Below are 14,031 nucleotides of genomic sequence, written 5' to 3'. Positions count from 1 at the left end.
CTTGGATATAAAACACAATTCTTCTTCTTCTTCTTCTTATTATTAGACCCACCCACTTGGATATAAAACACCATTATTCTTATTATTATTAGACCCACCCACTTGGATATAAAACACCATTATTCTTATTATTATTAGACCCACCCACTTGGATATAAAACACCATTATTCTCATTATTCTTAGACCCACCCACTTGGATATAAAACACCATTATTTTTATTATTATTAGACCCACCCACTTGGATATAAAACACCATTCTTCTTCTTCTTCTTCTTCTTCTTCTTCTTCTTCTTATTATTATTAGACCCACCCACTTGGATATAAAACACCATTATTATTATTATTATTATTATTATTAGACCCACCCAAAACCCGCCTTGGCAACTGATGACCCATCTCAAAACCCCGCCCCCTCCGTTCTCGATCCTCCAATCGCAAAAAGGTTTGTCCGGAGGGAAGCAACAGCTGCGATTGTGGAGCATCATCAAGAAAAGGGGCGGGGTCCGAGATAGGCCAATCGTCGAGACGGTACATGACAAGAGACGGGGGAGGAGTGGTGGAAGTAGGAGATGGAAGGTCTCACCTGAAGAACCACAGAGCTGTGCGTGTTGCTGGTGAAGAAGCGTGTGTTGCCCGTCTTGGAGGCCTGCAGGTGGGCCGAGACGCCCCCCACGTCTCCATAACCCAGAGCCACCTTCATGTGGGCATCATCATCCTCCACCAGGGATCTGAAACACCAAGCGGCAACACGGTTACTGTACAGGATCTGAGAGGAAACACTGAAGCAACACGAAAAGAAAAGAGAAAAAGAAAAAAAAGGAGTACAGTGAGAGTACAGAGAGTACAGAGGGTAAAGATCGGAGTAGGATCTGAGAGGAAACACTGAAGAAACACATTTACTTTACAGGATCTGAGAGGAGACACTGAAGAAACACCTTTACTTTACAGGATCTGAGAGGAGACACTGAAGAAACACCTTTACTTTACAGGATCTGAGAGGAAACACTGAAGAAACACCTTTACTTTACAGAATCTGAGAGGAAACACTGTTTATTAACGTATGCACATTTTTCACTGTGCTCCTAAATTTCTTTGTGTGCTCCTAAATTTTCTCATTTAGGAGCACATGTACTCCTTGGGAAAAAGGTTAGCGTAGAGCCCTGCCTAATGGACACAGAACCAGTACAGGACAACTAGAGTTCTCATTGTAAGAACTAGGCTACATGGACACATTAATGAATTTATCATTTAAAAAAAAATTGGCGGGTCCAAAATTATATGTTGCATGTATCCCCTCCCTACTTCCCTAAATGGAATGCACCCGATTGGATAAATGACATGCTGGTGCTCTAGTGCGATATCTAGTGGCTGAATGTTATCTATATATGACAATCCCATTTTGCTGCAATGCAAAATTATCGGAATGAGGTGAACAGACTGAAAACTTTATCATATTAGATAAAACAGATGATGTTTATATTGCAGATGTTGTCCGTTGGGGACATAATTTGCAGTTGAAAAAAGGTAATTAAAAAAATAAAAGATATATCACAATATTATAGTATCCTCTGGTGAATCCCGACCCTAAAGAGAAGATGATCAGATTCTAAGACCTGTTCTACGTGGAGATGAGGGTGGAGAGCTTCTCTAGGAGGAGTCTGGGGAACAACACCAGCCATACTACATGACCAGGGAGGAATACACTACAGGATCACAGAGACACACTGGTTACCAGGGAGGAATACACTACACAGGATCACAGAGACACACTGGTTACCAGGGAGGAATACACTACAGGAGCGACACCATCACACAGCACTGGTTACCAGGGAGGAATACACTACAGGAGCGACACCATCACACAGCACTGGTTACCAGGGAGGAATACACTACAGGAGCGACTGGACACCATCACACAGCACTGGTTACTAGAGCTGTTTCCCCGAAGCCTGTTTTTGGGCTTCGAACTTCGTCAGGGTTTTTTTAAAACCTTCGTTTTTAATTCCAATTCTTTTTTTTTCTTTTCAAAAAAAAGATATATATATATATATATATTATATATAATTTTTTATAAAATATCCTCAAACTACTAAATCCTCAATTTGAATAAAGTGATTAATCTGATTAAATTATTTAATTTTAATTTTATATAAATGTAATCAACTTTCTTTAAATCAATAGGTCGCTGTTTACCTTGTGGTAAGAAGGCCAGCGCTCTGTTCAATGGAGACAATGCCGCTGTTTGCGAGTGCTAAAACTATATTAAATATTATAGCTGTGGATCTAATAACACCGTCGATTGTCAGTGAGTTTCTTCCGGTCAACATGCAAAAAACAGATTATTTTTTTCATCCGTACATTTCCGTTTTATACCGTGGTGAATATGAGTATAGTTTGAGTGATTCTGAGTAATCCCAGGAAGACGCGAAAACAGCGTTTTAGTGAAATTCAATAAACACGTTGCCATTCCTCGCTTGGATCAACAATCAATCTGAAATCAATGCTAGATTATCGGTATTATCTTTCATCATGCACGCATGAAAGGGAGAAGGGGACACGGGGGGGGGGGCCTAATCCATCCATCGTTCGAAGCGCCTGCCTTGCCGGAGTATTTAGACCCCGCCTGCACGGCTCAGCCCGGCCAAGAAAACAAACCACATAGTTTCAAATGGGATGCAATAGGGGCCGCAGGGCGTTAGGCGGCGGTATTGGCCATTTACGATCTCAGAGCCATTCCCAATGATAACATCAGGCTGGATGGATGAATTATGAATGGATATAGCAAATAAAAGAAATAACGATTAAAACCCGACTTTTCTCGTGATTGGCGCTCAACCACCGGCGAGATAACCTGACTTTTTCCGTCATTGGCGCTGAAACAGTTAATGAATATAACTGATCAGTTTAAATAATCCAATAAGGGCACGGTTGGTACGAAAGTGATGGCGACGTCTTGATGGAGCGCCAAGAAGCGGATGCAGATAGGCTACATCATTTATTTATGATAAATGTTTTATTTGAATTTTTATGACGAGTCATATACTATAATAGTATAATATTAGTGTAGCCTAATCTTTATCTGCAACTGTGAAGAAAAACCCCATTGGTTTAAACAGAATGAAGACACATTATATATATATATAAAAAGAATTAAAAAGAATTCGAATGTTGATTTAGAACATAGCGAACGAAGGTCCGAACGTTTGAACGTTTGGGCTCAGCCCTACTGGTTACCAGGGAGAAATACACTACAGGAGCGACTGGGCACGATCACAGGGACAGAGATCACTGGTTACCCCATCAGGTGGTAAGTCGGAGAGGCAGCGTGGAGAGAGTGAGCGGTCCAAACCACAAAGGAGTGTTGGTGGCTGCCAGGAAACCAAAACAAAAACAAACAACAAACAGCTACAGCATTCAGTCACAGAATCAGAAAGGTCTTTATTGCCAAGTAGTTTTCACATTATAATGAATTTGATTTGGTTGTTTTTGGTGAGACATTGACGGACAGACAATTATGATGGAATCAAAAATAAAAAGGTGGAATAAAATAAAATTGGTATATACACTAAATTAACATAGAAGCACAATAGAATAGAATTATAAAATTTAAATAGGAATTATGGGAATCATGTTGTGCAACATGTTTAAGTGCAGGTGTGTGTACGGAAGGGTACCGTTCACATTTTAATCGAAAAAATGTAATCGACCTACCTCAGTTGTAAAGAATTTAGGCACCGGTGGATCTCACGTGAATCGGTACTCTGTAGTACCAACGCAATTCGGTCGGTACCCTTAAAAGTACCGGATTCGGTACCCATCCCTAGTGTACGGTACAAACTGAGGGCTGTTATATAGTCGTACTGGCGAATCGCGTCTTGCTCTTCGCCATCGAGATGTACCTCATCTCCAGTACCTACTGTACTTCATTAACGAAAAACAAATGCACCCAGCATCTGACCAGGCCCCGCCCCAGTGCCGTACTATAAGGCACCGGGCGTGGTCACCACTCGCCCTTCCTCTATTTCGTTTCCATCATGGCGGATGCTTGCACCCTGTGAACTAGCGTTATGAAAAGTATAGAGAATTGCGCAATGTTGAGTATTCGCCGGAGATTTGCCAACCCCTGGAATCTTCTCGGCATGGTCCAACGGCAAGTCGGGTCTGTCCTGGTGTTCCTCGTCTCTTGGCAGCGGTTCGAGGGACAGCGTGCTGTGTTTAGCTATCGAGCTAACTCGCACCAGGTAGGCTCTGTGCCATCAGGCATTAACGCTGGTGTTAGTAATGCTGCTTGTTGTCCTGTTGGACAACCAAGTTGTGTATCGGCGCAAGGGGCAGGATGTCTGGGTGAACGTCCCCGAGTTGGACGTTTTCCAGGCTGCCCTGGAGCGCGCTGCTAATACTAAATGCTATAATGCTGGGTCACTGTTCTAATGTTCCCCACTGTGGGATGTCACTAGGCATGACGATGCTGGCGTTGGTGATGTTGATCGAGTTGTCCCGGGAGACAACCGAGTTGTGTATCGGCGCCAGGGGCAGGATGTCGGGGTAAACGCTGTCGTTTTCCCTGTTACCCTGGAGCGCACGGCTAACACTATGCTATGCTGGGCTACTGTTCGTTTGTCTCCCCGCTGCGAGATGTATGTCTACAGTCTTCCCTTCTCTTAACCATTCATGCTGAAGGTCAATCGGTGTCTAATGTGGGAGTATTGCGGGGGGGCTTTGTTTACCTTTTCATGGGTGAATGGGCTGAGGTCTAGGGCTGGTGTGCTGTTTGTGAATATATGAATGATATGCGGGACTGGTTCTTTGGTCCGCATCCCCTTAACGTGTGTGTATGGGCTAGCCCATTTTACAGTATATTGGTGGTGTTTAGTTCATTTATTCATTAACCCCTTCATGGTGCACACCACAGTGGAGGTTACTGGTTGTAACCACCACTGGTGCTCCGTGTTTAGCATCAGTCCTTTGACCACGCCCGGTGCCTTATAGTACGGCACTGGGGCGGGGCCTGGTCAGATGCTGGGTGCATTTGTTTTTCGTTAATGAAGTACAGTAGGTACTGGAGATGAGGTACATCTCGATGGCGAAGAGCAAGACGCTCAGCCAGTACTCATAACTAGGTTATATACATAACCTTTCGTTTCCCAGCTGGCATTGTTGCAGGTAAATAGGCTCAATTGAACTTTGGTTTAGTCAGATAATAAATTCAGCTTTCCCCACAGTGAGCTGAAAACAGGCTGGATAAGTTGCATCCAAGACCAACAAGCCGTTCGTTCACAGAGAGGCTGAATCTGTCTTGTGGAATTTCTGAATGATTGATTATTATGTTATTAACACTTATTAACACTGTTCATGATCATTGTTTAGAAAGTTGAGTGACTCTACTACCCGACTGTACTCTACTACCCGACTGTAGGCTAATCACATAGTTACAGTTCACTACTGTAAAAAGAGAATAGATATATCATTGCATTACAGCTAAATAAAAACAATTGTTAAAAGGTGCTATATGAAAGATAAAATCCTTATGTAGAGTAATCATTTCTAAAGAATTAGGGCTGCAACGATTAGTCGACGACGTCGATTATAAAAAAAATCGTTGATGAGAAATTGTTGCGTCGATTAGTCATAACATTTTTTTTTGTTTTTAATTATATAATTCTTTTTTTGCACTACCTATCTTTGTGAAAGTGGCTTCTCAGCTCTGGAACAAAAAATAAGAAATTATAAAAAAATATATAATTTTTTTTAATATAATTGGTTTTCGATTAGTTGACTAATCGAAGAAATTATCGACAGATTAGTAGACTACCAAAATAGTCATTAGTTGCAGCCCTACTAAGAATACATCCAACGAGCTTTCAGAAAGTTCAAGTTTCAAGTTCATGTTTTAATTTATTTGTCACGTATTAACTAAGTACATGTACATTATAGTGAAATGCTTGGTTCTGTATGAGCCCCCTGAGAATGTGCTTCATACAGTAAATAAAGTCAAAAGAATAAAGTCCAAACACTATACAAAATATAATATACAATATAAAATATACGGTGCAGAATAAAATTATTGCTTTTCCCGCACAAATTATTATTGATTAATGAATTAATCATTGAAAAATGTTTTGAGGGGGAGCTCCAGTAGCTCACCATGTACCTCGACGCGAAAGCGTCGGGGAATACAGTGCTGCATCACGGATCTGGTTGACTCCGAGTTCGATTCCCGGACCCGCCGTCATTTGCCGAATGTCTTCCCCTATTCTCCCTCCCGTTTCACCCTGCATCTGTCGGTCATGCTTGACCAGAAAAGCGATAAACGCTAAAAAATGAAGTTTAAAAAAGAAAAAGAAAAATGTTTTGCGGGTCTAAAATTAATGTTGTTTACATGTTGCATCTATCCCCTCCCTACTTCCCATTTCCCCATGTTTTTCGATTGGACAAATGACATGCTAGTGAGACATCTAGTGGCTGAATGTTATCTATAGCACCTTTAAGCCTAGCTAAAAGTTAAAAAGAAAATAAATCGAATAGGCCCCACTGTCTAACAAAACAGAAATGCCTTCAATCTTAGAATAAGTATATGTCACACACACACGCACACACACACACACACACACTTAAGGCCTAACAAAATAAATTGTTTAGTTCCTGTTGGTTGGCCATGGGTAGGTAGGGAATTTATTAAAAAGAATCCCACAGCGATTATGGATAGGGAATTTTTTTATTTAATTAACATTTTCACGACAACATGGATGCATGTACTCTGCCAGCATGTTTAATATTATCCATAATACTAAAGGTTAAAATACAAAGACACTGTACTACAAAAGTACAATGAACAAAGGTAGTAGTATTAAAAATGCCACCCCTAAATACTACTCACTAAATATCCTGACGTCAGAGAGCTGTGCAAATATTGTGAAATACTTGCTTTTTATATATTCTCATTATTGACATGGACTGCACTTTTCTACTAAGATTTAACTCAACTTTTAAAACGTTTTTTTTTTAAACTCATAAAATAAATTTGGGTCGCACCTAAATCGGCAGGGTCGGTCGGCAACCGGAACCAAACTATTAATTTTGCATGGCCCAACCTCTCAAGCCCTAGCCACATTTTCTGAAAATCCGCCTAAAATACATACCTACAGTAAGTAAATGGAAGATTCATTTGCATGTTCTTGGTATCTAGGGACATCTATGGATCTCAGGAAATGTATTCCCAGTGTCAGAAATATTGTGTCTGTTACTAGGCTTGAGTAAATTGTAATGAACCAAAAGGAGAATATACATTTTCTTTTTCCATATTTGACAGCGAATAACACCATGCAAAAAATGTACCAGACAATATGAAAAACTGCCACTGAGCTCGTTCAGCACCTTCTTGGATTACGTGTACAAAGAATCTAAGCAAATGAATAAAGGACAGATGATTAACAGGTTTTGTAGATACAGTACTGAATTATACCATCCGGACACATGCAATTTGAAATATGATGTAGAATATCAGGCCTATAAATGGCCTTATTATGGCCAAGTCACACATCTATGGATCGGGCCAAATCTCCCCTTTCCAATGGCAGAGTTCAATCTGGATTTAGTACCACCAGGCGCCCCTGACAGGGCAGCAAAAACCGTGAATGAAATCTACTGCAAGTACGATTACTTTTTTTCTTCATCAGATTGCAACGCCGTTTTTTGCTAGACGTTCACAGAAAGGTAGAGAAAATAACTGCGTTCTATTTTAGGCAATAACGTTCAGGTTTTTTCCCACTGTGAGATATGATCCTGAAATAAATTCACGCTAGGAGTCAGATGACTAGCGGGCTGGCGTGAGCTGGGAAGTGTAGTTTTTTTTTTTTTTTTTTTAAAGCCCATTGAAAGCCCTGGGTCTCTTCTCTCAAAAGACTACTCAAGTTAGGTTGCGCCAAACCCTCACGTCAATAAGTGCCTTTTTCAGACTCAATGCGCTGAGCTTTCTATAAACTTATATTTCACTAATAACACTTAAAATCATTGGTGAACAAACGTAGTGCTCAAAATATACATTTTGACTGCTGTTTTGACAGGGTTAGGGTCTTTACTCTTGGCTAAAAAAACAACAACACAACATTAATTCATACATTCTGTAGAGATGGATTTATGGCATGATATCAATCTCGTACCGGTCCGCTCGGGCTTAAGAGGTAAAGTGGTTCCTAAAATATTTCACCGGACTGCATCGACCACCACTTTGCTGCATTGAGACACAGAGACACACAACGGACAATGCAAAGTCTAGCAGTTTGCCAACATAAAGAGCCCGTACCACGAGTAGCCAAGGGTGGGGCAGCTACAACTCAGAGAGCAGAGGGGGAACTCTCCCCGCTGGCCACAGCATCTGTAACCTACAATCAGGAGGCCCGACGTCACCCTGCCTAGAAGACTCATCACACAACAAGTCTGAAAATAGCAAGTAGTGTGGTGGTGCGGGGCGGGGCAACAACTCACACCTTGAAGATTTCTGTGTCAGTAACAAAAGAACATTTTGTGGTAAACAATAAAACAAATTTAAAAAGCCCCCTCAAAAACCACCCGAGCTCAGTTGAAATGGTGAGTACTGGAGTAATGCATTACTCACGCCCATCCCTAAATGGCAAATTGTGAATTTATATAACAGCTTTTATCCAAAGCTCTTTTACAATTTAGTTCCTCACATTCACACACCGACGGCATAGGCGACCATACAAGGTGCCAATCTGCTCAAGAGGAGCAATTAGGGGTTAAGTGTCTTAATAATAATAAACTGTATTTGTATAGCACCTTTCATACAGAAACTGCAGCTCAAAGACAAGTGCTTCACAACAGAAGAAAGACAGGCATAAAATTAGCACATAAAGTGCAGACATATAAAATCACCGTTTTTCACATTAGGATCCAACATCCCCTCCTGTTTGATACCCACTTTGACCCTTCAAACCTCCCTCTCAGGGCGCAGTTCTAGGCCTGGGTCCTACACAGTTTTAAAGCCTGATAGTCTTTCTTGCTTGATACCCACAGTTTAATACCGGACAGTTTTGAACCTGTAATAAAATGTAATGGACAGAGTAAAATAGTGCAGTGCAATAAAATAGAATAGAATAGATAGTAAAATTATGCAACAGTGCAGTGCAATAAAATAGAATGGACAGAGTAAAATAGTGTACAATCAACAGTGGAGTGTATTAAAATACTATGGTGAAGAGGTACGTTTTTAGGTTATTTTTGAAAAACTAGCTTCCCTAATGTCCATAGGTAATGTGTTGCATAACTTCACTGGCTGGAAACTTTCGACACGTTCATAATAGCTGTCGAGCTAGCCAATGCTAACGACGTGATGAAGAGAGCCCTGCTAATATGAGGGACAGCAGATTTTTCGGACTCTCGGAAATGCACATAATTATGGGGGCGATTGTATCACGCTGCTGTCTGGAGTCTGGACATGCTCTGCTCCACAGAACGTGACGCTCCGGCGGATTGTTTTTCGTCAATGACGGCAGCAGGAAAGTGAGTCGGTCCACCATTACGTAGCTGACCTACACGTATTCTAAATAATTACTGCTCATGGTTATTTTTAGTTGTGCAATTTTAAAGACCTTTTTTGACACTGAAATTCAAATTCAAACTTGTCTACATTCTGCAACGGATATTGAATTCGATTTTTTGGTTAAAGTGACAGCCCTATTACCTACTGGTATCATTACCTACATTATTCCACTAGTAGCTAGCTCTTCATGTCTCACCATGGAGGGATCCACTAGCTCTCCTTCACACCATGAAGGGATCCACTAGCTCTCCTTCACACCATGGAGGGATCCACTAGCTCTCCTTCATGCATCAGCCTCATATACATGGATCCTAAATAAAAGGTTTAATAAAAACGAACATCTCGTAAAATTGCCCGTTATTCCCAAAGGTCCATTTCTTCCTTGATAGTTCATTTCAAATGAATAATAATAACAATAATTTATTTGGCCAATCATTCTTTATATTCACCCCTGATGGCTAATTGAAACGACAGCTGAGATACTGTGCCTAGCAATGTATCTGTGTAGTTACATGTGTCCTTCCAAAACAAACCACGCATTATGCAACCATCCATCTCTCTGTACTGGGATGAGGATCAGACCGAGGGGGTGGGGGGGGGCTACCCCAGGTTTACAGAACACCGCGTTCGCCAGGGTACCTGTCCCGTTTCACACGCACGGTAAGCAGGATCAGAAGGGAGGGGAAGAGAGAGAGAGAGAGAGAGAGAGAGAGAGAGAGAGAGAGAGAGCGAGCGAGCGAGCACGAGAGAGAGAGAGAGAGCGAGGGGAACAGAGAGCGAGAGGAAGAGCGAGGGAGAGCGAGAGAGCAAGAGAGAGAGAGAGCGAGGGGAAGAGCGAGGGAGAGCGAGAGAGCGAGAAAGAGATCGAGAGAGCGAGGGGAACAGAGAGTGAGAGAGCAAGAGATCGAGAGAGAGCGAGAGAGAGAGGGGAACAGAGAGAGAGAGCGAGAGAGAGAGGGGAACAGAGAGAGAGAGCCTGCGTGAACCCTCCCCTCCCCCCTCCCCTCCTCAACAGCAGCGGATGACAATACGTAGCAGCTAAACCAGGACATGGCAGGCGCTGACAAAAGGCTCCTCCCAAAGCCCAGCCGAGTCTCTGCACCCAGATAAACACAGCTACGGGGAGGGTGGGAGGCCACAGGGAGGGTGGGGGGGGGCCACAGGGAGGGTGATATGGGTGGGGGTGGATGTGGTCACAGCGATGACAGAACTAACTGCTCAGGAGGAGGAGGGCAGCTCTGCCAGCTAGTGGCTTAAAACACGGCCTGCTGGGAAAAACCAGGCCAGTCCAACAGAACCAGGACACACAGTCATCCTTCCTGCCTGCCTGCCGCAGGCTGCCACACTAACCACGGGGAAGGGCTGCCAAAATAAATCACCGCTACATGGTAGTAAAAACAGAGCAGAAATGCATATAATCCCCACCACCGCCATCCTACTCCATCCTCCCCCCAGCAGCACTCACATGTAGGCGGGGGAGAGGGGCGAGGACCGGGACGTCTTCAGCACCGGCACCGGGAACTTCCAGCTGACCGGGGACCCGCTCTTCCATTTCAACGGCATGTCGTCGTCGTCGTCACCAGCGTGGCGCTGCTACACCGGTACTACCGACGGCAAAGAGCATTTCACCAAATAATAGGCTCCAGCGGCGGACGCCACAGCTTCCATCACACACTCTGCCCACAGAGCGGAGGAGGGGGAGGGAGAGAGAGACCGAGAGAGCGGCAGAGAGACCGAGAGCAGCGGAGGAGAGGAGACCGAGAGCAGCGGAGGAGAGGAGAGACCGAGAGAAGCGGAGGGGAGGAGAGGAGAGACAGAGCAGTGGAGGAGAGACTGAGCAGAGGCACGGCTACACGCAGGACCGTGACATGAGCCGAGAAGCCAATAGTCTGTATCCACACCGCCTGGAAGCCCTGCTGCATTTCACAGCTCAGTGCCGTTGGAGGAGGAAGAAGCCCTCCCATGCCCCCCCCCCCCCCGCACAGCGCAGGAGCTCGACAACACTGCCCCCTGGCGAGAGGAGCGGTCCCTGCATGTTCTAGAAAGCAGAGGGGGGGGGGGGGGGGGGGGGGTGGTGCTAAACGTGAGGTGTGGATACAACAGTATCTACCCATCCACAGAGAGCAGCATCCAGAAATAGCATTCACACTACATAACATGTCAAAGACCGCGCGGGGTGTTTTAGAGATGCCCGTTTTGCCGTCGGTGATACAGACATCTCCGCTGGTACGTTAGTCTTCATCTCCTTGGCTTCACCTTGTGCCGGAATTCAAGGCCAGGGAGACTTTATTTACCAGGTGAATCAGAGTATTTTCCAACATCCCTCCTAGATGCACACAAAGATCAGTCTACATCACTCCTAGATGCACACAAAGATCAGTCTACATCCCTCCTAGATGCTCACAAAGATAAGTCTACATCCCTCCTAGATGTACACAAAGATAAGAGTCTACAGCCCTCCTAGATGCACACAAAGATAACAATCTACATCCCTCCTAGATGCACACAAAGATAAGTCTACATCCCTCCTAGATGCACACAAAGATAAGCGTCTACAGCCCTCCTAGATGCACACAAAGATAAGTCTACATCCGTCCTAGATGCACACAAAGATCTACATCCCTCCTAGATGCACACAAAGATCTACATCCCTCCTAGATGCACACAAAGATCTACATCCCTCCTAGATGCACACAAAGATCTACATGCCTCCTAGATGCACACAAAGATCTACATCCCTCCTAGATGCACACAAAGATCTACATCCCTCCTAGATGCACACAAAGATCTACATCCCTCCTAGATGCACACAAAGATAAGCGTCCACACGAGAGAGGTCAGAGCTCGGATAAGGCCTTTGAACCGTCTGGAGAAGACTGGGCGTCTTTAGTTACCCACAGATACCTGCTTTATCGCTCCGGCATGAAGCTGCTGTGAACGCGGCTACGGTTTCACGGCTATTTTCACCGGATCACATGCTCCTCCACACGCTGCTTGACAGACACTAGGGCACAATTAGGACACAAATAATAATTGCAATTATTTAGCTCGATACTGTAATCTATTGTAATGATACTGTAATCTATTGTAATCACTTTGTTCACGATTGTTAATTATTACCGTTAGTGGAATCATACTCTTTTACAGCTCGTCCTCCACCCAGACTAATGATTAGACGGTTATGGAAATGTGCCTGACACTGTAATCATAGTATTCATAATAATCAATCATTATAAATGACCTACCTCACACTATAGTCTACTCATGTAACTATGTACGATAGCATATATAGTGCTGAATATACGTGTATATATATATATATATTAGTGCTGTCAATAGTGCTGTCAATAGAATTTACTAATTAATCTCACACTTTTCTGTAATTAATCTAGATACAAAAATCGCATTTTTCTACTTAAGACCGAAGCTTGTAACAGATATTTACTTGAGTAAAATCATGGAATTAATGTAAAATCAACACAAAGAAAGTATATTTAGATTCAAAGACTATTTGAATAGCTTTCTTTGAATACAGTTTCTCTCCTGTGAAATACAAATGTTCAACAAAACCATCAACATTGACTCAGCTAGACCGCTTTCTTATATTGAAACATTTTCACTCCATAGATTAATCTAGATTAAAAGAAATTAACGCTTTAAATAATTTAAATTAATCTCCAGAGTTAAAGCATTAATTTTGACAGCGCTAATATATATATATATATATCCATATCTGTCTGAATATACCTGCATATAATCCTTCTATATACCTGTACTTATACACCTGCATATAACCCATACAAATCACATCATGTGGGCGGCTAGGTGGTGTAGTGGGCAAGGCGCTCGCCACCAATGCAGGAGACGCTGGTTTCGAGCCCAGCTCTCCGCATTGCTAACAGCTTGGCTGGTCGTTCATACTAACACAATTGGCAGTGTTAGGGGTGGGAAAGCTGATGGGTGGGGATCGGACGTTGTGGACAGCGACTCCTACAGGTCGGTTGGTGCGCCTGCGCAGCAGAATCAGGAAGCGACGGGGGCGGCGTGTCCCTCCCACGCAGACCCCCGCCGCTGAGAGATCGCGCTGTGCAGGTGAAAAGATGCGACGGCTGCTTCCTCGAGTACCGGAGGGGACACGTGATGTAAGGCTTCGTCCACATTGCAGCCGGCTTATGGGAGGCATGGCCTAACAGCGTTCGAGACAGGGGAGGGTAGAATTGGACGATACGAAATTGGGATGGGAGAAAAATAGAAAATGGGAGAAAAAAGTAGATAAAAAAAACAAATCAAATCATGTACAATAATGCTGTACAGTATATACTATATATATCAATAAATTTATTCTTACTGTGTATATATATATATTAAGGCTGTCAAAGTTAACGCGGTATTAACGCGTTATCGCCCGATTCTATTAACGCCACTATTTTTTTTAACTCACGATTAACTTTTAAGAAATAAAAATACAAA

At 43.2% G+C, this 14,031-nt stretch overlaps 1 protein-coding gene across 4 annotated transcripts in view; it reads right to left on the bottom strand.

Annotated features, from left to right (window-relative positions):
• klhl13 (kelch-like family member 13) overlaps window positions 1-14,031 on the bottom strand; it is a 94,496-nt gene that overhangs the window by 54,099 nt on the left and 26,366 nt on the right. For 3 of the 4 annotated variants that reach the window (XM_084320209.1, XM_084320208.1, XM_084320210.1), the window contains exon 3: window positions 586-730. In XM_084320209.1, the coding sequence (XP_084176335.1) occupies window positions 586-730 (145 nt within the window). Of the gene's footprint in view, window positions 1-585; window positions 731-11,026; window positions 11,166-14,031 lie in introns of all 4 variants that reach the window. The other variant, XM_084320207.1, reaches the window with a different exon arrangement.

This window comes from Notolepis coatsorum, assembly GCF_963971535.1.
Source record: "Notolepis coatsorum genome assembly, chromosome: 8".
NCBI lineage: Eukaryota > Metazoa > Chordata > Actinopteri > Aulopiformes > Paralepididae > Notolepis > Notolepis coatsorum.
The sequence above is the reverse complement of the archived record's forward strand: the minus strand, read 5'-3'. Positions and strand labels throughout refer to the sequence as shown.